Below are 25,753 nucleotides of genomic sequence, written 5' to 3'. Positions count from 1 at the left end.
CCAAACTGTTCTTCTGCCTTAATCCATTAAGACAGGCACAAAAAAGCTATGGTCAAGGAACAGAAATGAAGTGTTCTTCCCACTGGAAAAACTATTTTTTTTTAGTTCTGCCTGAGATTATTCTAAACTGTAGAATATTTGAAAGAAGCTGCTTTTGGATGTAAATAGCAGATGAAAAGAGAAAGAAAAGGAGAAGTAGCAGCTGAAATAAAAGATTAATATCTTTATCCTTATTTATTATTTACACTCAAGCTAAAATAAAGAAAAAAGAGAAAGCAACTATACTCCACCCAGAGCAGGACAGAAACTCAAAAATCAGACAAAGTGCCCCACTGGGACAAATTCTAACTCTGTATTTTGCAATATCTGAGCAACATCTGGCTTCCTAATTACCTACACAGATTTCCCTGGAACTCGTCAAATGTAAGATAATTTAAAAAGTTTAAAAAATTGGTCCTGTGGATTTGGAGGTGCAGTAATTAAATGGAGGGCACACAGAAGCCCTGATGCATAAGGAGTGTCTGCTGCTGCTTGTAGGTGGCAAGGGCTCAGCTCCTTACTCTTATGTATTTATCTCACAGTTTGTTCATTGACTCGGGGACAGGACATGTGTGAAGCACCCAGTTTTCTGATTCCTTGCCCCTTTTTCCTGCAAGAAGGTTTCCAGCCACATAAGAGGAACAAACCAAATAGCAGCACTCCAGCTTCCTCCTTTCCCCCTTCCTCTCTCTTCTCCTCTGGGACCTATGGCTCACCTTCTTGCCCTACTAGCAGTGAGCATTTACTGACCAGCATGAAACTCAGCACTCCTTGCTTCATTTTACTTTGTTTTCTTATTTACTCATCTACTAAAAATAAAATGCTTACATTTTAGAAGTTCACTTATATGGTGTGAAAGAAAACTTCTGGAAGAAAAGAAAAAGCAGACAGTTTGAGCTGATTTGAGATCGTTCTCTACTGTTCCCTGGAGAAAGGGGAAACTGGTGGCACAGCCCTGGATCCGAGTTTGCTTGTAAAAGAGACCAAATGGTTAGTGAGCAAGCTGCCTGTCACTTTAAATGTTAAGGTGAAATACTTCTCACATCTGCCACAGTGCTGGCTACACTCAAGCCACAGTGGCTCACTGTCAGTGCAAGGTCAAAACTAAGAGAGATAAAGTGTATGTCCTACTACTGACACTACAGTAAAGGAATCTAGGTACAATAACTGGCTTTTGCTGGAAGCAATACTCATTTAAATTATATCTGGGTGCTGTTAATTGTTTGCAGCAATTTTTAAAGCCTGAAAATTTGAGAGTACAGAATCAACAAATCATCCATAAAAATAATCATTCTGGAATGGACAGTAATTTCATTATCCAGTAAAAACACTGACTCACCACAATGAATACAAGAATGTTAGCACTGAGGGCACATTCAGCACTATGCTTTCTCAGGCTACACAAAACACTCCTTTTTATGTATATGCTTCAGTCTCTGTTAAAAATAAGTTGACCTGCCTCTCACATTCTGAGACTTACTTAAATCCTATTTTTTTTATTTCTCATTTTCATTTATACTGAGGAAAAAAAAAGACAAAATCTTATTTAAAATATTGTTTGTCATAATGATGGAAACGTAGTTCGGGTTGTTTGAAATAACTATTCATCTCTTCATTGTTCTGAGAGTGGAGGGGGATAACAGAGTTGAAAGATTCATGTCCAAATTCCTGCCTGCAATTTGTAGAAAGCGGGTCTTTTGCATGGATAGGATGCCCTACCAACATTTTTAAGAGCTGTCTTCAAACTAATTCTGAGATAGGGTGAACAGCTTCCTATTTTTCCTTACCTGGGTGACAACAGAATGCATTAACCTGGATGCTATTACAGAACAAAGTCCCATCTCCAAGCATTGTTTAGGTACGTGAACTTTCTAGAGCACCAGACTCTATTTTCATGGCAAAACACCAACTGCCCTCCCAAGCGATACTTCTCAAGCTAACTAAAATTTATACACTGAGAATGAAATAGCTGGAGGACAGCCTAGCCTGAAATAAAAATGCAGCTTGGCTGATTAGAACATGGGTTACTGGGTCAGCGGGGAATGTCTCAGCAGATCGGAATTTCTGCATCAGCACTCGCTGCAGTGAGACAGGTTTGCATAGAGGAAGGAAAACTTTATTTCTGTATCTGATAGCTTTCAGTAACCGGGCTGTTATTACTAGACACTAGCATGTGGTATTTGCAGGTAAGAGAGGGAAGTAAGAGAGCTTAAAGGATGCGGTGACTGGAGTCAGTATTACATGAATATAGGTTCATTAGTGTATTACCATCGTCATGTCCGGAGCCAGGAGGTTTACTGTGGGGTGAAGATGAAAGCAAGACAGTAGGTATGGGACCTGATGGCTCAGCATTAAAAAAGTGAGATGATGAAAGGATAAGTAATCTGCCTAGTGAATAAAGACCGATCTTACTTCCTCTGATAAGAACTGAAGGTCTTTTGTCTTGATGGCCATGACCATCAGCAGCTTGGCACTCACCTTCCCTCTCCTGGGGGAGGATGGAGAGTGGAAGGCAGAGAAAGAGAGATGGAGTGAGAAAGGGACCGCAAGTCAGAAGTGGGGAATTCTCAGAAGTCGTAACACAATCATCATGCAGATGTGCATGTTCTTTGCAAACATGCAGACAGATTATTCATCTGCATATTAAAGGATGCCTCTCTCTAGTTTGGCACAAGATGCCATGCAATTACGCCTTATTTGCTAAGAAAACAGAAAATTGTTGATTGCCTTGAACATGTCCAAATGTGTGCATACAGCTCATTTGAGAACAAGGAGTTCGGAATTTTGGTCATGTTATAAGAGAGTTGGTTTTGAAAGAAAGATGAATTCTACGTTACAAGACGCTTAATTGCACATAGAAACTGGTTTTAATCAAAACAGATTGACTGAGTCATGAGATTCTCTAAGGAAGTCCCCAAGAAGTATTTTTTAAATTTTATCTAAAACTGAAATCTGTTTGGATATTTTTCAGTCTCTGGAATGAGCTGGAGTATGAACTTTTGGACAGGATACTAAAACCACCTTATGAAGCATAAACCAAATGTGATGGTTCTCCTATGACAACTGAGCCTGTGACTGACAAAACATAAATTACAAGAGAGAAGCTTCAATGGCCATCAGCAAGAATAAAGAGGTATAGAAAGAGAGCAAAGCTCCATTTTGCTGAATTCTTCCACTTGAACTCGACACAAGATTGAAGAAAACTGGGAATATGCTACCAAATGGCTTTAAGTTCATTGGGTGTCAAATAAAATCTGAACACACAGGGGCAAAGGACTGCTAAAAACCAAATTGAAGTGATGCTTTGGAAAATTTATTTGGACTATCCCTGGTATGGGGCACCAGAAGGAGAACATTCACCAAAAGCACTTGCATTGTCAAATGATAACTCACGAGGACTGCAATAAAAATTGGACTAGCAAAGGCATGTCCAGAGCTTGACTTCCTTATGTTTCTGCTGCTGAGGCAGATCCCAGTTTCTTGACTTAGAAAGAGCTAAGAATAAATGAGGTCTGCAAGGAATAACAAAGACAACTGCAGCGTGGTACATTCTGCTTTTCTTATTGCCTACAGAAGACAAAGGAACAAAAGAAATACACCCTAGAAAAATCAGCCTCCCAGCAAATGGAAAAAAATAATTTTCAGAGAACTTTTTCTGGCACTTTAAACAAAATTCCAACTGCTATTAATGGCGAAATGGAGTGAACTCTGGGATACATTCCGAGTAACAAAACAACTGACTTAGTCCAGTGGAAAGTCTGAAAAGCCCATAGTTTGACAATTGTTTTTCACACCCCCATCTCTTGACACACTTGGTTGTGAGACTGTCACTTCCACATTAAGAGATCTGGACAATCCCACAGTCCAGATAGGCAGAACATGTCACACACAACAGACACTAATGCACAGAAAAACCACTATGTTAAAAACCCAGGCCTAATGGTGTTTATGTTCCTTTGATTCTTACCTCTAAATCATTAAAAAATAAATGTGTGTCAGCAAGATTAAAAATCATTTCTTCCATTCGCAGTCCAAGGGTCACTGCCATTGGTGGATCCTTAAAAAACAGAAAGCAAGGTTAATTACTCAAATAACTTTAAGTTATATCAGAACTGCTTTTAAAACTGCTGCATACAAAATGTTTTGAAAAATTAACACTGCAACAAATTTCTCAAAATCCTTTCAGTATTAAGCTATTTTAGTACAACACTACAAGAAGAAACTACTCAACCTGTGTGAGAACTTTTGGGGAGCTGAGGATGTTGAAACATCAAGGTTTTTGAAAGTCAAAGCATTTGTAACCTGGCTAAACTGACAGAGGAAAAACTGGTGGCAACACCTGAACCTGCATAAAGAAGGCTGTAAACAGGGAAGGAAATTCTCACCAAAGGCATATATAAGAAAACCAACATTTATTATAATAACAAGAATACATGACGTTTTTCTTCCCTGAGCCTTTTCTAAAAATTTCGAAGTATCTTCCCTGTCAATTTATGGGCATAAAAAAGCTGAGTAAGCAATTATCCTATAGCATAATAGGAAGATGTGTTTTAACAGGCCTTTTTCATTTCTAATGTCTCTGCTTTACAGAAATACAAAAAGGTAATGTGAACCCATGCCTGCTTCCACATATTGAGGTTCATGTTGGATAAATCATCACTGTCTTTCCTATGCTTAGGTCTGTATAATTTATTTTCCCACACTTTCTGCTGCTCCAGCATTTATCCTTAAACCTTGCACTTTGTCCTTCTCCATTTCAGCATCTACCTCTCTTCCATGCAGGCCCTTGCTGATGATTTCCTGGGCTCTGCTTTATGATTTTATTGCAGGTATTAATTCAACAAGGTTCCTGTAAGTGTTGTTCTAAGTGCTTGCTGTGCCTACAACCTATGGCACAATTCTTTAGGTGGTCCACAGGAATGGAAAAGCATATGTAGATTTCTTTGTTTTCTACAGATCATCCCTTAATTTTTGATGGAATTCAGGATTCCTGTCCCTGGGTGAGAGTCTTTCAAAACGTTGCATCTGCTTGTAGATCAGCTTCTACACTGTCATGTCAAATCACTCTACCTCAGCAAGACACCACAAATCTACTGATTTGCAATGGCAGTTTGTCTTAAGAGCATGCAGTGTACAGTAACTATGAGATAATTAACTTTTCTAGGTTTGCTATGAAAGAGGCTAAGCCAATTTGCATCCCCTTACTTTTATTTTAGAGTAAGAATGCACACAGACATTTCCTGATGCTTAGCAGACACCTTGTAACTAGTTTGATCATTGCCTTAATCATCTGCCCGAGCTTGTGGGGTTAACTGTTTTAATGTTCAACTGACTTTTAAAATAGACATGATCCTCTTCTCATGAAAACAGAAAAAAACCCTGTATTTCATCATTTAAATTCTGATAGACACTAGCAAGTTTTCTGAAATCCTTTCTTAAATACCTTGAGATTAAAAGTCTAAAAGTTTACCAGCATCTGGCAACAAAATCACAGAAAACCTCAAATGATCATTTGTTAGTATTAGGATCAAAGGCTTCCCAATCAGGATCAGACGTCCGCTGCTCCGGGGCTTTGCAACGACAGAATAAAAGATGGCTTCTGCCCTCAAGCACTTAAAAGCTAATGGTAAAATCTGAAACATAGACATATTTTGACCCTTGCTCATGAAAAAGTCAGACTTGAAGGGGAGAACAGCGTACCAGAAATTGTAATGATCCAAAGTTAGATGCAATCCTCTGGCAGTGAAAGGAAATATTTTTATGTTGACCCTTGAACTGGTCTAGACTACCTTTCAGAAGTAGAAAACAAATGCAGTGCCTAGTAACATAACTTCGTCTCCTACGTCTTCTGCGGTGACAGTCACTGGATCTGAAAGTCACGTGGCTGAAGGCAGCAGCAAGTGCAAAGGTCAGTGTTCCAAGGGGATGATTAAGGAACACACGTTAACAGATTTGCAAAAACTCATGTAAGATGCTTGGCACACAAACCATGAAAATACTCTGGACTCATAAGATTCCTCATCAAGCCATAATGCTTTTATCAAAATGTCATCACATGCAAACATGTGTTTCTCTCTCCTTTCTCTTGTGGTTTTTTCCTGTGCACAGTAAATTATAAATTTTTCTTCCTAGATACAATAGAATAAAGAGCATTTGCAATATGCTTCTTTACCTCAATCCTATGAACATTAAGGTATGTGCATAACTTTATGCACAGGTGGTAACTCATTATTATTTATGTGAGCTAAGTTATTCGCTGGAGTGCTTCCAAGACTGGAATCTCAGACTTTTTGATTCTCGGCCTCTTTTTTCCCCTTCCTGGGTAGAAGCAGCCTTAAATGCGGAAATTTGCTATAACATATTCCATTATAATCCAATTTATTTTTACAGAAACTACCAACTATGTATCACAATTTCCTGCCTTGCCTAGGACGTAAATGCGACAAAGCTTTTATGATTTTCTTATTAGTAGTAGTTTTGTAACCAACCAGGCCTGACTTTATTACTGTTAAAATAAGATTTCCTGTATTCCTGTTTTGACAAAGGCACGTATAGGATATTGCAAGGTACTATATGTAAAATAAAATAAAGCAAAGAGAATTAATTTCAGCGTAGCATGGAATCAGTCTGGGATCTCCCCGTTACAACTTCTGCTCAGAAGAGTCACTGGAATTGAATTCTCAAGACATGAACAAGTCTTCCTTTAATAAACTGGCCAAAGCTTGCACTGCAACTGTTTAACAAGAATTAAACATCACGTTCAGCTCATCTTAAGTTCACTCCTTCACATATGAAAATGGAGAAAGTAAATTTGTCAGGGTCTTGTGGTTTTATAATGTTTGCATAATGTGGAAGAAGATCCCAGTGATCGTTTTACTGTCTTTCAACTCGAAGCAGAAGTTGCAGACTGACTCAAGTGGCACAAAGAACTGAGTGTTGAAAAGAAGGCAAGAAGCATGTGCAGCTGATAGAGATTTGAGCACGGCAAATTGAGACACTGAATAAAAGGCCGACTGAGCTTCTGCCAAAATGCTATTTTGTGCTACTCTGCACAGGCCTATAAAGAACAATAATTTAAAAAAACCCCAAACTGGATGTTTTCTCCACAGAATTTGCAGAATGACAAAGCACAACTGTTTGCCCCTCAGAGGCATGACTTTAGCCAGATATCATGAGCGTGCAAAAGAGTCAGGACCAGCTACAGCACTTCCGTATACCAAAATACAAAAGGCTGTAGTTATGTTAGTATGAAGGCACTAAGCTGGAGCCAGGCTGTCTGATGGTGGACTTCTGTACTAGACTGGTCCATCCACTGGTATGCCTCCTGGGAGACTTGGAAAATTATCCCAGGAGGATCAATATTTAAAATTTTGACCAAGAGGAAAATGATCGGAGTAAAGCCCTAAAATCTTGGTATCCATTAGTGGAAGAGAACCATTTAATATTGTCTTGTAAGGTCTGTTTTCAGCACACTATGTTAAAAATAATTTAATAGCATAGAAAATTTTTTCAAACATACCAAACTCTTTTATATAAAATCTCAGAAGGCAAACAGACCAACAGACTGTCCGGTAGATTCATTATGACAGGAATTTGCATGCATGAAGACTTAAAAATAATTAAGAAAACAAGCAAAATACATTAATAATATTCTAAGAATAGATTTCCAATGGGTGGCTGTCCTGAATAGACTTAAACTAAAACCAATCTCTGGACAAAGTGGAAATGCTTAAGTTAATTACCAATATTTTTGGCTTAAGGACACTTCCCTATGTTACACAGGAATCTCAGATTTAAGTTCAGCTCTCGCTCTCATAGGGGACACTTGTTCCCAGGAAAGCTTCCTGTGGGTGGCAAGGGAGGAAGAGAATACATCTCTTCTTAACAACCATATCTGGTGTCTGCTGAAGGAAAACTCACGTACTCCATAGGGAGTTTCTGTTCCATGCTCTTTAGAAGGTGGTAGGAAAATGGACTCGGAGGTCTCAGACAGTGAGGGAGTCAATGGAGAGGGCAACTGGAGGTCATGAGAGACACACTATTAATACAGGTGGACAAAAGCATATTTATGAGTGAATTTGGGAATGTCATTGTGGGTACTAATGGAGACAAATGTTTAATGACTGGACAAGCAGTGAGTGATCCATAAAAAGCTTCTGAGCCCTTTCCAGAGAAGTTTACAAGTTTAATGTGACCTCCCTGACATCTTTCTGTCACTGGCCATGCCATCAAAAATGTCAAAATGTGATCATCGATGTGGATCTGATTTGATTTTTACAATTGGAAATCACATTCTCCCTCTTCTAAGATCAAAAGGGACTTTCATTCTTTTTTAAGCACTTGCACCTTGAATCACAGCATTTAACTGGGCATCCCTGCCTTCTGGATTGACTGGGGAGAAATGAATGAAGTATAAAGCTCAGAGGTAGACAAAACTCCAGCTTAAGCAGCCTTAAATCAGCAAGAATAACTGGAATGCAATGGAACAAAGAATACACACTGTTCACAGGGAGTAAGAATGTACCTCATAAACTTTTAACAGATGATGACATCTCCTAACACATGTCCTGTCACATCAACAAATCCTCACTTAAGACCTCAGCACTGTAGAAAACTGTATCTGCCAACTGGTGCTCAGCTGCAAAAACCATCATCAGCCACACAAGTCATAACATAACAGCTCATATGCCAATGTTCATAATTTGCTAATGCAGTAAATAATTAAAAATAGAAATGTACTAGTTTTATGAAGTACGAAGCAGATGAGCAAAGGAGCTGAGCACTGAGAGGCACTCTTACTGCTGGGAGGCAGCAGAGTGTCCCTGAAAAATAACAGAGCTGCAGTGCAGTTTTTGTTCTCTTTTTATGGTAGCTCTGATCAGCCCAATAAAATAACCACTACACCAAAAGTTAGACAGAAATCATAGCACCATAGAAGGGTCTGGGTTGGAAGGGACCACAAGGATTATAGAGTTCCAAAATATCCACAGGTAGAAAACAGCAAGCCACAGAATATTCCTCTGTGTAAGTTTGATGTTATAACTATCAGAATGATGCACTGACCAACCTCTGGCCAAATCTCGCCCACTTCAGCAGAGTTTAACTGGCGCCCAGATAAGGAACAGTGATTTGCCTTGTGTTTTAAATGAGATGTTTACATCTGCATCCAGCAAGTTAAATTTTTCAGGAAATCCCTAGTTTTTGTTTTAACATGGTTATTATCACAAACCTATATAGATGTGAAATCAGGCCATTGTCACACCATGCAAAGTGCTGGACAAGTATATACCAAGGAGAGTGACTATCCTCAGGCATGTGTCTGAAATCTGTTGTTCTCTTGACAAACACATGACCTGAAACTTGCCTACTGGACCCAGGCCTTCTCACATATTCTCTGCCGACAAATGCTCCCACTGCCTAAGGTTTGCCTTTTGCTTTTCTCTTTTACCCCAACCTCTTGTTAAACTGTAGAAATGCTTTGAAAGAGAAACTGTCTCCTGGTACCACTGCAGCACTTGAGTGGTCCTGCTCTCATACCTTGGTCCCTCTGCCTGGCCATGAGTGTGGTGGACACCTCCACAAGCTGCACCTCCACTCACCGCATGCCCCATGAAGCCTAAATTGCAGCAGAGATGAAAGACTAAAAGACTAATTTCTGGATATTTTGTTTTCTCCCAGTTACTGCAAGAAATGTGGTAAAGAGCTAGAGGAAAAGGGGTATGGAAGTTTAAATCTCAAGGAGCAGATGGGAAAGAACTGAAGGTGAATATCCTTGCATGTCTGTGTATTCACACTAGCTCTAAACACAGCATCACTCTCCTTGAAAATACGAAGTGAGCACACTTGGTAAAAAAAGATACCTTCCCTTAAAGCAATGTACACATTACAGCCTCACTAATCTAATTTACAATATTTAAATATGGGGGAAGGCAAAAACTCTGCTTTTCTGGCGAGGGTTTGTTTTGTTGGGTTTGTTGGGTTGGGCTTTTTTTGTGGTTTCTTTTTTGGGAGGAACCTGATTACATTATCCAAAATGAGCTCACAAAATACATATGGAAGAACACAGAGTGCACAGCTGAGCATCTGTGTGACATTACATGCTTTTATTTTTTTTTTTAAATCAGATAGCAAATCACCACAATTAAATCATTTACTATCAGCATAATCTTACACCACCCTGAAATTTTTTGCATCGTGAATTAACAATTTTTTACCACCTCTCCAGGATAAACAGCACTCTCAACGCTTTTGAAAGATCTATGTGTTTACAAGACTTCTGATGAAAACCTCACAATTCAAAGACTATTTACTCTCATAGCAACCCAACTCTCATAACAATCCAGACTTCAGTCTGGAGCTACACCTTGTTTACAGATGGAAATCATATGCAGAAAAGATAAGGGCCACATCTGTTACAGAGGTCGTGCACCAGAGAATGACTGAGGTCCAGCTGTGCTCTCTTTCCCTTCTCCCATGTCTAACCTCTTAGCACTTAGGCTCAGACACATCCCAACTTAAGTTTAGGCAACACTTCAATGGCATGCAAAAGTTAAAGCCTGCTCATGATAAACTCTCCCTGTATTCCCTTTCCTAGTGCTCTAACCAACCTGCAGTCAAGGAGTTTCATAGGTAATTACTCATTATGTGAGTTTCATTTTCCAACAAGCTCTCTATAAATATGGCAACGGAAGTCACTACAAAAGGGAAAGGTCTACTACTTTTATTTTACAGTCTCTGAAAATTAACACATTTCCCTACTTGTGTGGATGCTACCTATCAGTCAAAAAAAAAGGAAAAAAGAGGGAAAAAAATAAGAAAAAATAAAAAAAAGAAGAAAAAAGAAAGAAGAGGATTTTACTTAAGAATTCCTCTCCTTTTACTTCATGTTGTTCATGACATTTGTTTACTGATGTTGATCTCAGCAGTATAACGGCATTAATTTCACTTGTCCTTAAGATACTCTTGGTTTATACAAGCCAACTTTATCTGCTGTCAGTACTAGCGGCTGTTAATATGCCATTACTATTTCTATGGAATTTTTATGGAGAGTCAATCGGAGCAGCAGATGTATTCATAAAGAACAGTGGTACTGGGTTTTTTTCAAATATCCCTACTCAGAAAAATGGGGAACCAAGAGGAATGACGTTTCTGTTCCTGTATCTAAAACAGTTTTCAAAGGTTTCCGTAGATCTTTGTGAGCTACAAGATTTGCTCTGGTTTTTAAAACTTTGCATTAAAGTTGACTAAGACTTTACTCATGTATTGTATGAGATGGCACATGAGATGTAAACACCCTAAAGGCAGAGTCAAAGAAGGGATGAAAGGAATGACTGCATTACTGGGGCAATTCAACACGTTCTGTGGCATGGGCTGCACTCTAAATGTTCTCGTTCAGCTCCGTTTCTCTCTTGTTTTGTTAAGTATAAGTTAGAAACGGTTCTGACAAAGTCACTGTTGTTACACTGTTTGAAAAACAGGAGAAAAGGAGTTTTTGACAGAGTACTGAAATGCATGCTGATTTGGCACTGTGAAGCTGCAAAACAAGCAAGGCTGTTTTGTACAAGCCATGAGTAACTACCCTTATCTCTGCATTCCAGAAATTCAGATTTTTGTCTGGGCCTGTGAGCTTTCCTCGTAACTTTCTCTTTTAATAACCACAAAAGCCTGCTGCAAAACACAGAAGACTGTCCCATCTGTGCTTATAATAATCCACAGGTTCTGGTTTAGGACATTTCTAACCCACTGGCTGGGGAGGTGGGTCTGGAGAGCATATTCTATGTTTCTCACATCCTTTTCTTAAACATCTGATTCTGGCTGGGATAAAGGGGAAGGAAACAGGCTTAACAAGCCCTCCATCTGACATGGGATCAACATGGTTATGTTCTTAAAAAGAAATATCTTTCTATTAATTTCATTTGAATGGCACAACACCTAGAAATCAACCTATGTACACAGAAACATTCCCCTTGCCCATTTTCTTCCTTCCATATATTTGCCCTAATTTTTTGTTTTACCCAAGCTTTTATCTCTACCCTTCCAGGCAATCTGCTCCTGCTGCTCCTCCTGGTGTTCCCACCCATCCCTTCTGCTTTTGCTCCAGAGGCCATGCCCTGGGCTTCCACCTTCAGCCCAGCTGGGGCTGCTGACTTAGCAGGGAAGCCTCTGCTCCCTCAGTCTTTGTTTGCCTCTCTCTGCTCTCCTGCTTGCTTATCCATGGCCTGAACTGATTTTGGGTCTCATTGGAGGGGAGAGGATGAGTTACAACCATCTGCCTGGGAAAGGGATTCACTCCCTGGCATTACTCATCCCAGAGCCAGCCAAGGGAACCTAAGATTCACTGGAAAAGCTGGGGAGTCAAAGAAGAACATTTGCAGTTGCTGTTGAAACTGGTCTGTCTATTAGTTGCTCATTCCGATCCATCTATTTCCCCATAAATTCAGCCATTGCTCCAGTTTATTTCTTATTTCTTCCTCTACGCACCCAAATAGTCAGTTATTTGCATTTGCCCACCACCTCTGTTATCTCTCTGCTATGCCTCTTCCAGCATACCTCAGGAACTCATCCTTGCTCCTCTATGAACTCTTCCCTCATTTGCAGCATCTGCTTCAGACCTGCTTCATATGCTGTGCTTAGGGTCTGTCTCTCGCTTCTCTCCTTAAGTTTTCCACATTAAACCTCTGAAAACAGGGTTTACTCTACACTTTCCCTTCAACCTTCACCTAAGCCATGATGAACATCGTAGGTGAAAAACACGTACACGTGCAGGCCAGGTAGCTCTGACACAGAGAACTGACACAAAATTCACAGCTCACATACCTTGCCATACTTCTGTGCGTAGGATCCTGTAAGCAGCGAATGAAAGACTATGATTGTTTCATCCAAATCCCAAACAAATACACGCTGAAAACAGAAATGGGGATAAAATTATTAAGCAAGTAACATCAAAGTCCCAGCACCATCCCACCCAGGGGCCCTAAAAGTCACCTGAATCCTAAAATTTAACCAGTCACTTAACTGAGAAGGTTTTCTCTGAAAATCAGTGAGAACAGTGTATCATGCATGGGAAAAAGGCAAAAGAAGAAGAACTTGTGAACTCTTCAACCATTTCTTATTTGTCCTCTAAAAAGCTTTTAAAAAAAGCTGTATAACACAGATTTCACAAACATGATAGGGGTCAAACATAACTGTTAACTTCAGGATAAGAAGTACTCTCAGGTAGTTCTCTGAAAGTCTTATTGATTCAAAGTTCTTTATTTCTTCTCTACAGCTAAAATTAAATCTTGGGTAACAGCGCTCTATGCCATATATAATGTCACACAGGATTTAAATAATATTGTAGGATAAAATGGGTTATTCTAACTCCAAAAAAGGGAAAGAAACTCATTATATTGATAAGGGATTCATTTTCGCTGGTAAACTAAAAAGTGACAGGAAAAATAAAGTCACAGAGTCTTTTCACTGGAAAAGTTAAATCCTTTGGAAAGCAAAAAATCCTCCAACATGTAAGCTTCTGTATAAGAGCAATGGCGTTTACATTCAGTGCCTAGCACTGCAGCCCATCCTGCCAGGCAGGAGCGGCTGTGTGGGCGGCCAGGTCCCAGCAGGAGGCTTGCTCTCTGCTGTGCCCAGAGCTGGTCAGTGAAGACAGAGCAGCGGTGCTGGCCAGGGCTGCTCACTCCCAGCGCTGTGCTGGTGGCAGCAGGGGACACACCGCACCGGCGGGCAGCACCTTCCCCGGCTGACTGAGCTGGAGTGTGTCACACACACACACAGGCACCCCGCTTCCTCCTTCTCCTCCTCCTCCTGTCACTGTAAGGCAGCACACTGCTAACACAGGAGTAATAAGACTATAATTACTCCGCTGCTAAGAGGTCACCTGTGTTTTAAATCATCACCCCATATATTAGGCAGATAGATTTCTTCACTAAGGCACTGATCTTGCACATGCTTAAGTGCAGCTGTAACTTCACTGATGTAAGCTGCCCCGTTGACATCCTCTGACATTACTTACAAGCACAAGGACAAACCTGTGCCTAAGTTTCTGAATGGCCATGGCCAGATGAGCCTGGGTATTTGTACTGCTTGCATAAATACATGCAATTAAGATGAGCAAAATATTTGAGGTTCCCGTTCGATAAACTAAAAGAAAATGTGACAATTCTGAACACAGAAACATCTCGTAGTTTTGCGGTTCTATTGGGTGGAAAACTGAAAGGCAAACAATCTTAGAGCTAAGAAAGTACAAGGCTGAATCACATTTACTTTTCTGCACTGTCATAAAGAACAGAAATGTCTCACTGTACATGTATGTTAAAAGAGCAACTAATATCTGTTATATTCAGTTAGTGAGACCGAGTCCATGACGCCTTCTAAAATGCCTCAAGCTATTTGCACAGCTGTAGTTTTCAAAATTTACTTTTCATCAGAAGAAACCTTCACATCACCATTCATCAGTTATCACAGGCATACCTCCAAGTCACTGTCTGGTGGGGGTGATGGATTATTCTTCCGCCCTCTACCTCGAGACTTTGACCCAGAACTCCTACATGTTCTCTCATCAAGATCTTTGATTGGCGTGGAAGGGCTCTGCACTGTGTCAAACTCCCCTGTAAAGTCATGGCAAAATTAGTGCTGGATTTTTAAATAATAAACTTTTTTTTTCCTCATAGAAATGAGAATGTCTGTATGCAAACTCAACCACAAGATGCACCTAAAGAGTTGTATAAAATGAGTGGTAACATGGTTTATCTTACGTAGCTGGAATCTGCAGATGTCACATTATAAACCTTAGCAAAATAAGAGAAACATTAAAATGACACGTATGCATGTGCAGACATATAAATACATACAAGTACACATAAGCACATGCAAACTATTGATATTTTGGAAGGAAGATGTATTTTAAAAGTCACGCTCATGACTTCTCAAACCATGGGAAGTCTTTTAGTTCACAGAATCACATACTGGTGTGGGTTGGAAGGGACATCAAAGATCATCTAGTTCCACTGCCCTGCCATGGGCTGGGACACCTTCCGCCAGACCAGGCTGCCCAAACCCCCATCCAACCTGGCCTTGGACCCTGCCAGGTAAGGGACAGCCACAGCCTCTCCGGGCAACCTGTGCCAGGGCCTCTCCACCCTCAGAGTGAAGAATTTTTTCCTTATATCTAACTTAAATCTACCCTCTTCTAGTTTAAAATTTTCCTATCACTACTTGCCCTTTTAAACAGTTCCTGTCTTTCCTGTAGGGCATTTTAGCTACTGGAAGGCCACTAAAAGGTCTCCCTGGAGCCTTCTCTTCTCCAGGCTGAACAAACCCAACTCTCTCAGCCTGTCTTCATAGTAGAGGTGCTCCAGCCCTCTGACCATCTTCATCGCCCTCCTCTGGACTTGGACTTGCTCCAGCAGCATAATGTTCTTCTTGTGCTGGTGCTCCCAGATCTGGATGCAGTACTCCAGGTGGGTCTCACCAAAGCAAGGGGCAGAATCCCTTCCCTTGACCTGCTGGTCATCCTTCTTTTGATGCAGCCCAGAATACAGTTGGCTTTCTAGGCTTTAAGCACGTCCACCAACACCCCCAAAAAAGTAAAAGTTAAAGTAATGAATTTCCCATTTGGAATTCATCTGGACTTATTTCCACGTTCTGCATTACTTTTACCAGAACACCCTCTGACACTCAGCCCTGCAACAGAAAAGTCAGTCATCTTCCTGCTTCATCTCTTCCTCCCATGTCACCTGTTTTTTAGCAGAGTTCACTTTTTTCTCACCTTACGCAGTATTCCAGTTACTACCAGAACGACAGTGAAGTCATACTTGCATTCTGACCAGCTTTCTCTAAGTTTCAGCTATTGCCTACTGTCAGAGACAAGTGTCAGAAGGACCTCTGGTCTGGCATGGCGTAGTTGCTGTTGACACTGAGGCTTATCCCTGACTTACCCTTTTAAACTACTTTGCCTCTGCCAGTAACAAAAGGCTTTAGAGGTGATCACAAACCAGCAGCTAAGGCAGACAGACAGACTGAAGATGCTTTATAAAGCATTTCTATGCCAGGCATCAGTAAACAGAAAATATCCTTTTCTTCATATCACTTCAGCACCCCTTTTGCTATGTTCCCAAGTGCTAAATGACATAAATCCTCCTTCACCATCTATCCTGTTAACAATTTGATCTTTCTTCCTTAAAAAAAGGAAAGGATACAGCCTAGATCTGACATCTATTACAGAGTTTGACTCAAGGGAGTCCTTGTGCTACATTTAATAGTGTGTTTCTGGGCCAGTTCAGTAATATTTGTTAAAAGTGCTCATGACAGTACAGTTGCAGCATAAATTAACACTTAGTACAAACATTTCCTGGGAATGATCTTTGATACATCTGATTCTGAGCTAGAATCTGAACACTGTTCATTTTTATAAAGGAGCATCATTGTGGTCACTAAGGTCCACCAGGCAACAGAGAAAGTGGCCAGCAGATCAAGAGGAGTGATTTTTCTGCTCTGTTCTGAACTTGCAAGAACACGTCTGGAAAAATGTCTAGTTTGGGGCCCTCATAAAACAAGAGAGATACTGACAAACTGGAGCTGGTCCAGGTGGGGGCCACCAAGACTGAAGTAGTGGAGCACACAGGAGGAAAGGCTGAATGACTCTTCACAGAGGTATACAGAGAAAGGACAAGAAACAACAGAAATCACAGCAAGGGCTATTCCTGTTAGATATAACATAAAAATCCTTCACTTTGAGAGTGGTCAGGCCCTGGGACAGGTGCCCAGAGAGGCTGTGCATTCTCTGCCTTAGGAGATACTCAAAACTTAATTGGACACAGTCCTGAGCAACATGATCTAAGCTGACTTGTCCACAAGTAGGTTGGACCACAAGACTCACAGAGGTCCCTTCCAATGCAAATGATTGAATGTTTCTGTGATCTTCTCTGAGTCATTCACCTCATTCCCCCTCCACAACAAAGAAAAGAATTCTAGTCTAGCAGGCTAGAAGAAGAAAAAACAGACTGCAGTCTCAATTAAGAACCTGTGCATAATGTAACACAATAGTTAAATTCTTTATTTCTTCCATAATTTATTTATACCTTACAGTGAATCACATACAGAAGATTATTAAAATAAATACACCGGGAAGATATATTTATATATCTTGATTGGAAAAATACTGTTGTAGTTCTTGGAAGAATAAGATGTAAACTCAAAATGTCACATTCCTGAACAGGAGCTCTGGACATTGTGAGGAAAGAATTCAAGATTCAAGGAAAAGGGAGAACAAGAAATTTAGTTCCTGAACTGAATGGACAATTACCTGGAGAAGGATATATCTAAGTTACACTGCCTTCTCTAGGGGGTCGTTGGTTTATTTGACTGAATGACTGACATATATGAAGTATAAAGACACATTTTCATGGCTCAGAATCCACATCCCTATGCCCCTAATTAGTAGGAGATGAATCTTCCATACAATAGGAGGAAATCAAGTGTCTCTCTCTGTCTTCCTGGCAAAGTACTCAAATTATTCTGCTATCACCTGGAAGATGTTACTATATTTTTCTCAAACTAGATGATGAGTGGTTTAATGTTGCAAAAGCAATGTGCTTCTCTGCTGGTGCAGAGCAGAGCCAAATTTTCTGGTAGTAGCTAAGAAGAGATTTTTACAACTGTAATTTCATAATTTATTCCAGATATCATTTTGAGTAGGTCTTCCCTAATTTGGATACATGCATATAACATGCATTCCATAGTATTTCCTCTTTCAGCTAAAACCCTCGTTTGCCAAGAAATGACAGGAAAATTGAGCAGCAATAATAATAGCTAGTGAATAATGTTCCCATGCTGTTTTCACTTTGTCCCTACAGAACGGAGAGAGAGTTCTTGTTGACTAATCATTTCTATTCCCAGCATGGTATTGATGTCAGTAAGGGCACTGCGGGTAGTGGAGCGATCAATAAGGTCACATTATCTTCGCTCTTTCTCCCTAAGCAGAATAGCAAAATGCACTTTGGTAAGTGTACAAAAGGTACAAAAAAGATGCCTCATAACTAGGATTCTTGTGCAGCAAAACCCTACACTGGCTTCAAAAGCAGTTCCAAGAGTGTAAGAGTTCTGTACGAAAATATAATTTCCTAGATTTTTCTGACAGTGTGGAAAAAATATCCCAACCCAAAACCCCTGAAATGAAAAGGCCAAAAAATTAACTAAGTGAAGATAAATGTTTAGATTCTTACCACAGAAGTCTTCATATTTATAAATTTCAACATTTTACAACAAAACCAAGACTCATTTCTGCAGTAATGTATTAAAACATCTGTTCTCAATGACTCTGTTTATTCTAATCGACCAAAAATAAAATATATTAAAAAGCCCCGTTCTAAATCTCTGAAAGTATGCAACGAATGAAGTAAGCAACTTCAATTTTCATTTAGCATTAGCCATTAGCAGTTGCCCCCAGGCTTCTGTTTGGGTCAACGCTGTACATGATTGCTTAATTATCCATTAATAGGTACTGCGACTTATCACCGTACCTTCTAAGTTCTAGATATTTAAGGCCAACTTTATTTCATTACTGTAATCTCTAAATCAGAATGAGCAGCTGTCTCTTATTTGAACGCAAGGTATGCATCTATTTTAAAACTGCAGAAGTCAGTAGTGCATGTTTTTTTCAACAACTGTAGGTTTAATTGCCTGATTTGTTTTGTACAAACAGAAGGCTAAAGAAGCAACTGCATTTTCTTAGCCTCCATATGCTTTAGAAACAAGGTAAAGGATGATAAAAGGAAAACTTATTAAAAATTCAGTCATGTAACATAAAAGCATGTGAGAAATTCTAGTACCAAAGATTACCAAAAACCTTATGACGAGTTCCTACTGCTGCTCATATTAGACAGTAATTGCTATTGCAATGTTTGAAATTTTTTAGCTTTTCCAATATTTAACACCCAACTAATAAATATAACTCATATCCTTCTCCCACTGGAACTGTGAGCAGCATCAGAGATCCAATAAATCACAAGGAAAATCTTAAAACCAGAACATGGAACAACCTCTTTGTCACCCATGTTCATACACATACTCATGCACTGGTTCACATCCTCCATGCTGTGAAGACCTTGCAGCAGCACTAGTTCAATGACAGGGAGCTACTGCACCACTGTTACAAAAGGAGGCATTCTTTCACATCCAGAACATTGTTTCCCACCTCTAGTTCGATGTGAACATCCGCCCCACTTTGTCAAAACACAGTTGTGCCACCTAACCAGGAGAAAAGAGGTGTGGGCACAGTCTGCATATAGAATTTGGTGCAGTTTTTTGTAATGCCATCTTCTAGTGAAGCTGAAAGGGTGACTTTACTGTCACCCACAATTACCACTGAATTCACCAAATTAAGAGAGACCCAGCTCTGCTGCAGTAGCCAGACTGGAGCTAAGAACCTGTGATATCACTTTGCCTGACCCCAGACATATGAACGTGAGGTGCCGAAACATGAAGCTTTTACCCAGGCCCTCTACAAACCTATTTCCTCTGCTAAAATTTTATCCACCCTGGATTAAATCTACTCAGGCACTCATTGAATACACTCAGATGTATACCTCTCCTGAGGCAGAATCCCTGAACGGTTCTCCTGACATATCCTGATATAAGGTGAAGTGCCCGTGGAGCACACAGATCTTTGTCTCACAGTTACCCTGTGGTGACAAACGCATTTTGAACAATCTTAATGCAAGGAAGGCACAATGCAAACACAGAGGAGAAGTCCATGGGAAGGGCAAGGACCTGAGTCTTGCGCAGATGTGGGACGAATGAACTCCCAAGTGCCTTCATGCTCACTTTATGGATTGACTTTTGTTACATATTCTTAGCAGAAAGACCAGCCAGAAGATGGCATTATAAGCCTCTTTCTTTCCTGATTTGTAGTGTGTTACTACTTGTTATGAGTAGCACAAAGAGTAAAGTCCGTCTCAATTTTAATCTCATTTTCTTATACTTGGTCAATAAATGAAGTTGTAACTGATATTAACTCTTGATCTGATGGGGCTTTATCATGGAAACAAGAAATCCTCTGTCTCTGTGTGTGTGTGTGTGTGTGTGTGTGTCTGTGCGTGTGTGTGTAGAGTACTAGAGGCTTTGATTAGTTATGTGAATTAATAGCTAGCAGAGACTGCAGACAAGTGAAGTGCCTTGCAGTGTTGAATCGTGGGCTTTAGTTGGAGTAAGTCAGTCTTAAGGACGGAGCCATAAAGGCTTGTCAGCCCATGAACATGGTGAGTGCAGAAGCTCTGCGGCACGACCTGCTGCATCTGAAGTGATCTCCAAGACTCTGCGCCTCCCTGACGGAGATTTATTTTTACAGTGGCACAGAAGGCCAGAGGCATGTCATGTATTCGCACAGTGGGTGTTGCACTCTCAGCAGAGGGTCGCATGATCAGTGCAGCACTTCACAGAAATAAGGAGTGCGTGGGCAGATTTGTAAGTTCAGATGGCACAGCCTGCTTAACAGGAAAACAAATTCATATGCTTTAACAACCCACAAACAAGAAACATCCTTAGTGTTTCATAGATATGAAGCCTTCAGTATTTTTCCAACCTGTCCAAGCTACCTAAGATTCCTTTTTTTCTCAATGCTATTCGATATCAGGGAGTTTGTCATACACGATCAATTTACACAGAATTCATAGGACAAAGAGATACACAAGGGAGAGACAACATGGGAAGCACTGCCTGGTTTTCTCAAATAAAAATACAGAGAAATAACAAAGAAACAAGTACACTGAACGTGCCCAATGACCAGAACATCAGCTGTGAGAACTCTTCACACTCATTTAAAACACCTATGATCTGTGCCTGTAATGGATATGATGCAACTGTTGAAATTTCACCTGATTTCAAGTTACTTCCTAGCTTCTTCTTCCTAAATTTGCATTCAGAGACTACTGAGTGATTTTTTACACTTTCATCAGAATCCAAGGGAACGTGTATCTCCCCATATCCGTTCCATACCACATCACAAACATGCATGTACACACATGTGGGCATGCTGCAGCACATGCACACACACATGAACTTTAAAAATCAGCCTGAGGAAAAAGCTGGCAAGGAAAAATTTCAATGCATGCAACTAAAATTCCAATGTTTTTAGTAAATCTAAGCAGCTTGTATGAAGTATGAGGCCTTGCTTATACTTTTCTACACAGTGTTTCCCCTCCTTTGTACAAGATGATTATTACACTACTTCAGTTTTTCTATTTTACTTTTCAGTGAGATGTTGCAGTTGTTAGGATGAGAATGGGGAAGATTTATAAAATGAGTTGATATTATGATTAAAGCCCATTTCCTCCCTACTGAGAGCCTAACCCAAACCCCAGTTTGCTAGTCTTTCTGTAAGTGCTCACAGTCTGTGGGTGAGGCAGGCACTGCCCACGCTGTTGAGTGATGCCAGGGTCCCTGGAAGAGACTGATGTAGCAACACTGAGCCAAGCAGCTGCCAATCAATAACCTCTCCCTTAGACGCTATGCACTGCCTTAGCAAGCTGCTTAGGTTATGAGTATCATGACACAATACTGAACTACATCTTAAAGAACTTCCTATATGATAGAAACAATACAGACAAGTGAACATGAACAAGCAAGCTCTGTTCACCCAGTAAAGATACCAAGCTTGTCTGAGTGTGGTTGTGAATTCCTAAACTAGCCTACGAAGACCCTCACAGCATTGCACTATACTATCCATCATTTCAAATATGTAGTTTTAACTTTTCTTTACTTTAGTCCCATTTATATATTAAACGGGGGAAAATAAAGTGGTGCGATGTTCAGGAGCTTAGAAACGTAGCACAAAAAAGAATAAAGAAGAAAGAAATCTTTGTTAACATTCGTGTTTGTAGAATGCACAGAGTGGAGCTGATAAATGACCGTGAACTGGGTTTTGTTGATAATAAGAAAAATTGAAGAGCTGCCATTATCGAGCTGCGGTGCCCCAAGAACAGACCCGTGTGAACAAAACACTGTGTTGTGGTTGATGTGCACGAGAGGGCAGAGTTGGGCAGGCAAAGTCAGTCTCCTCGTGTCTCCTGAGAGCGTCCTTTTTGCAACTTCAACCACTTCCACACTATTTTCTAAAAAAGAGACTTGTGCTAATAACTGACTGCTCTATTCTTAGTTACCCAGGCTGGAGAATTAGCAAGCACAGCTTGCGTGTACTTGAATAAACCCCAGGTAGTCTTGCTAGCACGAGTGGAGCATATTTAAATGAACACTAGTATCTCATTTTAAATACTTTTCCAGCAATACTTCAGAACATATAGGTGGATACGGGATTGTTCCACTGTCAGTAAGAGGAGAGCCCATTCAACTTTTATTTCAAAATCTGCTAAAGGTTTGTTACCATATGGTTGTTTTCGGCACTAACAGATGCCTACCAGACTGCTGTAACTTTTTTCAGACCTTCTACTACAGTCAACCATCTCAGTCTGTGAAGATATTTATTTACTAACAAACAAACTCGACAGGTTTCCTAACTAAACTAAGAAAAACCCATCAACTTTATTTTGGCTGGTTTGCATGATAAAGTTTTCTCAAAGGCATGATCTTAAAACGTCAGTATTCAAACAAGCCAGGTATGGAAATCTTGTCTTTATGCAAGTACAGAATAAAATACAAAATTGTTTTCACCTGAATGTAGATCTGTACCTGGTTGACTAGTCAGGCCAGAGAGAGAGTCCTGTAACTGGTAGGTTGATGATGATGAAGTGCCATCAGCCGTGTTGTTTGAGGTCATATATGCACCATACGTTGATGCTGAGTAATACTGTGCATATTGATTTTGGCCAAAAGCTGTGTATGATGGATAATCCTAAAACAGCAAATGCAGCAGAGTACTTAATTAAGTGGAATAATAAGTGATTTTTCCATTAATTATTTCTAAGTGTGCAATCATACGACTTCTGCAAGAGTTTTGGGCATTTAGTTTAGCTATTTATTTAAGGATATTTAATATTTTTAAAATTTAAGGATATTTACTAAAAGACTATAGGGAGGTTGTTGAAGCATTTAAGTGCCAAATGATGCAAGTAGGCTTCCACTGGGATTTTGATTGCTTTCCACAGAAAACAGCCTTGAACCCACAGAAAACAGCACTGAACCACGGTGAGTCTAACTCAACACAACAGATCGAAATCAAAATAACATGCTATCACTGGAGTTATATAAATCCTCTTGTAACTGATGAATAAAAATGTTAATATTCATACCTGTTGTGAACTACTGAAGTTTGTAGAATTTGAAACAGAATTGTTTGCATAAATAGTAGACGATGGTGTAAAACTAGAACCTAAAATTAGAAAAATACAATTAACAATGAGAAATTTCTTGTGAAAATTCTAAATACATGCTTCCATGTTAAGATATGGACAAATCAGAAGAACAAACAACTTTTATTTTCTGTTCAAACTGTACGATGTGGTAATGAAACCTAACAAGAGATGAAATACTACTTCCATGCATACAGACATACATTTCTCTTCACACCACGAGGAAGATATTGGCATCACATTGATGGAGAAAGCATTTTTCAATTTATTGCAGTGCCTCACCTCTCCTCAAATATTGCTTTTCTCTTTTGCCTTCATTCCTAAATTCTGATGCTTTAGTGTATGTTCATTTATGAGACAAGAAAACTTTTCAAATAATTTTTTAATGATCCATGTGGTTTTAATTGATCTGTAATGAGGTATGTCCTTGTTTTCAACAATCAGATGATTCATATTGTAGTTTTTAATATTTAAAAGATTAATTGTTGCATAAGAAGCTTTAAAGTTATGCAAATTAAACAGCTTATCAATGATCAAAGGGTAATATGTGAATTAATAATGGAATAAACAACAAAAGAATAAATATTAATTAAGGAGTAATTCTAAAAATTTATGTTAGTTCAAAGAGAGACAAGTATCAAATTACATCATACACAGATACATGGAAACAAGGAAAAGGGAGTTGCGTTTGCTAATAAATTCAACAAATGCTTCCAGTCCTGCCATGCAATTTCACCCCATAAAAACATGAAGGTGGAAATAGGGACTTCATTGCACGACCAGATCTAAATTAACAGGAGCCCAAAATGAATGCATACATGCATATAGGTTCTGAAAAAAAAAACCCAACTTAGCTTCAAATTTTAGAGCTAAAGGTAGCTGCCAATGATAAGTGTGCTTGCCGGAGTTCACAAAAATGAATGGAAAACCTATCGTCACTACGAGGGGAAAGGGGGCTGCTGGCAGCACTGGGATGGGACGAGCCCTGACGGTGGTGGCTACTCACCTGGCATCTGGTAAGAGTAGGGTGTTTGGCCTGGCTGTGGGGTGGAAAACCCTGGGCTGTAACTGAGGCACCCGCTCTGCAGTGGTGATTGGGTCTGCGAGAGCCCACTTTCCGTCTTGATGCCTGGCAACATTACACCCAAATCTGTATAAGAAATTAATTTTCAACTGATTCTTTAAAATATTTTCTTACAGTTGGGAAGAAAACATAAAAAAAAAATATCAAAAACATTCACGTCAGCATTGCTCTTACTTCTACATAAGGTGCAGTAATAAGAAGCCAAATACCGTAAGTGGGTAAGCTGTAGGGCTGTCCCGTCTGTGAGTAGGCTGTATAGACCGCTGGTTGCTGCATTCCTGAATACTGGGTCTGTCCGGCATAGGCAGACATTGTTTGAGCTGCTGGTGTAGAAAGAATGTGTGGATAGGGCCTAAATATCAGGAAAAATAGCATTACTGTGGCAATAAATACTTTGTATGTTGATTCAAGCAATAAAGTAAAGAAAAAGTTTTAAAGATATCCAAAGGCATCTTTATTCTGCCAAACTTCATTATTCTACCAACTGTTCCTCTTCTGGGATTTGTTCCATCACCCACTGAAATGAGCTGAAAAACACTGGCTCACAGTCCCCTGGACGTGGTGAATATTCTGTGCTTTCCCATCACTACAATTTAATTCTCAAGCTACTGTGCCCAGCTCTAAGTGGAATGTAGCACCACTATACAGCTTCATATGGATTTGACCCCTCTGAGCCAAGATTAACCTGCTTAAATCAGAAAAGCCCTCACGCTTTTTTAATCCAGTAGAAGAATAAAGGAAATACAGAGGTGAACATCAAACCTACAACATGCAGCCGTTCTCTGTGTACAGTTCTGCCTCAACAGACATCGAGCCTCTGGCTCCAATGGGAGACGGATCGCGCTCCTTGAGAGCGGCATGAAAAATATTGACGGCAATACTTTGGCAACTAGATGGGCTTTAAACATTTGGAAAATATGGGCTAGGAAAATAGAATGGAAAATAAAAGTGGTCTTTTATTTATAAATACTGGGGTTTTATGGAGAGATTGAATAAAGTCAAGTTTAAAATTTTTGCCCTCCAGAGTTGCAAAAACATACAGAGAAACATTTGTCTTGGATTGTTTGTAAGTCAAATAAGACTTTATGGACCAAAAGTTGAATAAACACTCTCTGCAGAATTACGCTAACTGAAACCTGACCATTAAAAGCCATGACTAAATTTCAGATTCTCTTTTTTAATTTTTTCTTTCTAATTAGTTCAGTACAGTTGGCAGGAGTTACTATCAGAAAAGGATTACTCATTAATTTAGATGCCAATAAATTATTACAGTAGATTAAAAATTCTATTAAAACTTGTAATGCATTTAGCCAAAAGTATCAGACACAGT

General features: G+C 39.7%; 1 protein-coding gene across 1 annotated transcript in view; it reads right to left on the bottom strand.

The window, feature by feature from the left end:
• The window catches only part of EYA4 (EYA transcriptional coactivator and phosphatase 4), a 152,274-nt gene that overhangs the window by 9,738 nt on the left and 116,783 nt on the right, over positions 1–25,753 (bottom strand). The window contains exons 9-15 of the mRNA XM_084262506.1: positions 24,633–24,775; positions 24,346–24,489; positions 23,280–23,359; positions 22,702–22,882; positions 14,509–14,645; positions 12,856–12,939; positions 4,007–4,096 (exon numbers count right to left, since the gene is read on the bottom strand). Of these exons, the coding sequence (XP_084118632.1) occupies positions 4,007–4,096; positions 12,856–12,939; positions 14,509–14,645; positions 22,702–22,882; positions 23,280–23,359; positions 24,346–24,489; positions 24,633–24,775 (859 nt within the window). The remainder of the gene's footprint in view (positions 1–4,006; positions 4,097–12,855; positions 12,940–14,508; positions 14,646–22,701; positions 22,883–23,279; positions 23,360–24,345; positions 24,490–24,632; positions 24,776–25,753) is intronic.

This window comes from Gallinula chloropus (genome assembly GCF_964237585.1).
Source record: "Gallinula chloropus genome assembly, chromosome: 3".
NCBI classification, from domain to species: Eukaryota; Metazoa; Chordata; class Aves; order Gruiformes; family Rallidae; genus Gallinula; species Gallinula chloropus.
The sequence above is the reverse complement of the archived record's forward strand: the minus strand, read 5'-3'. Positions and strand labels throughout refer to the sequence as shown.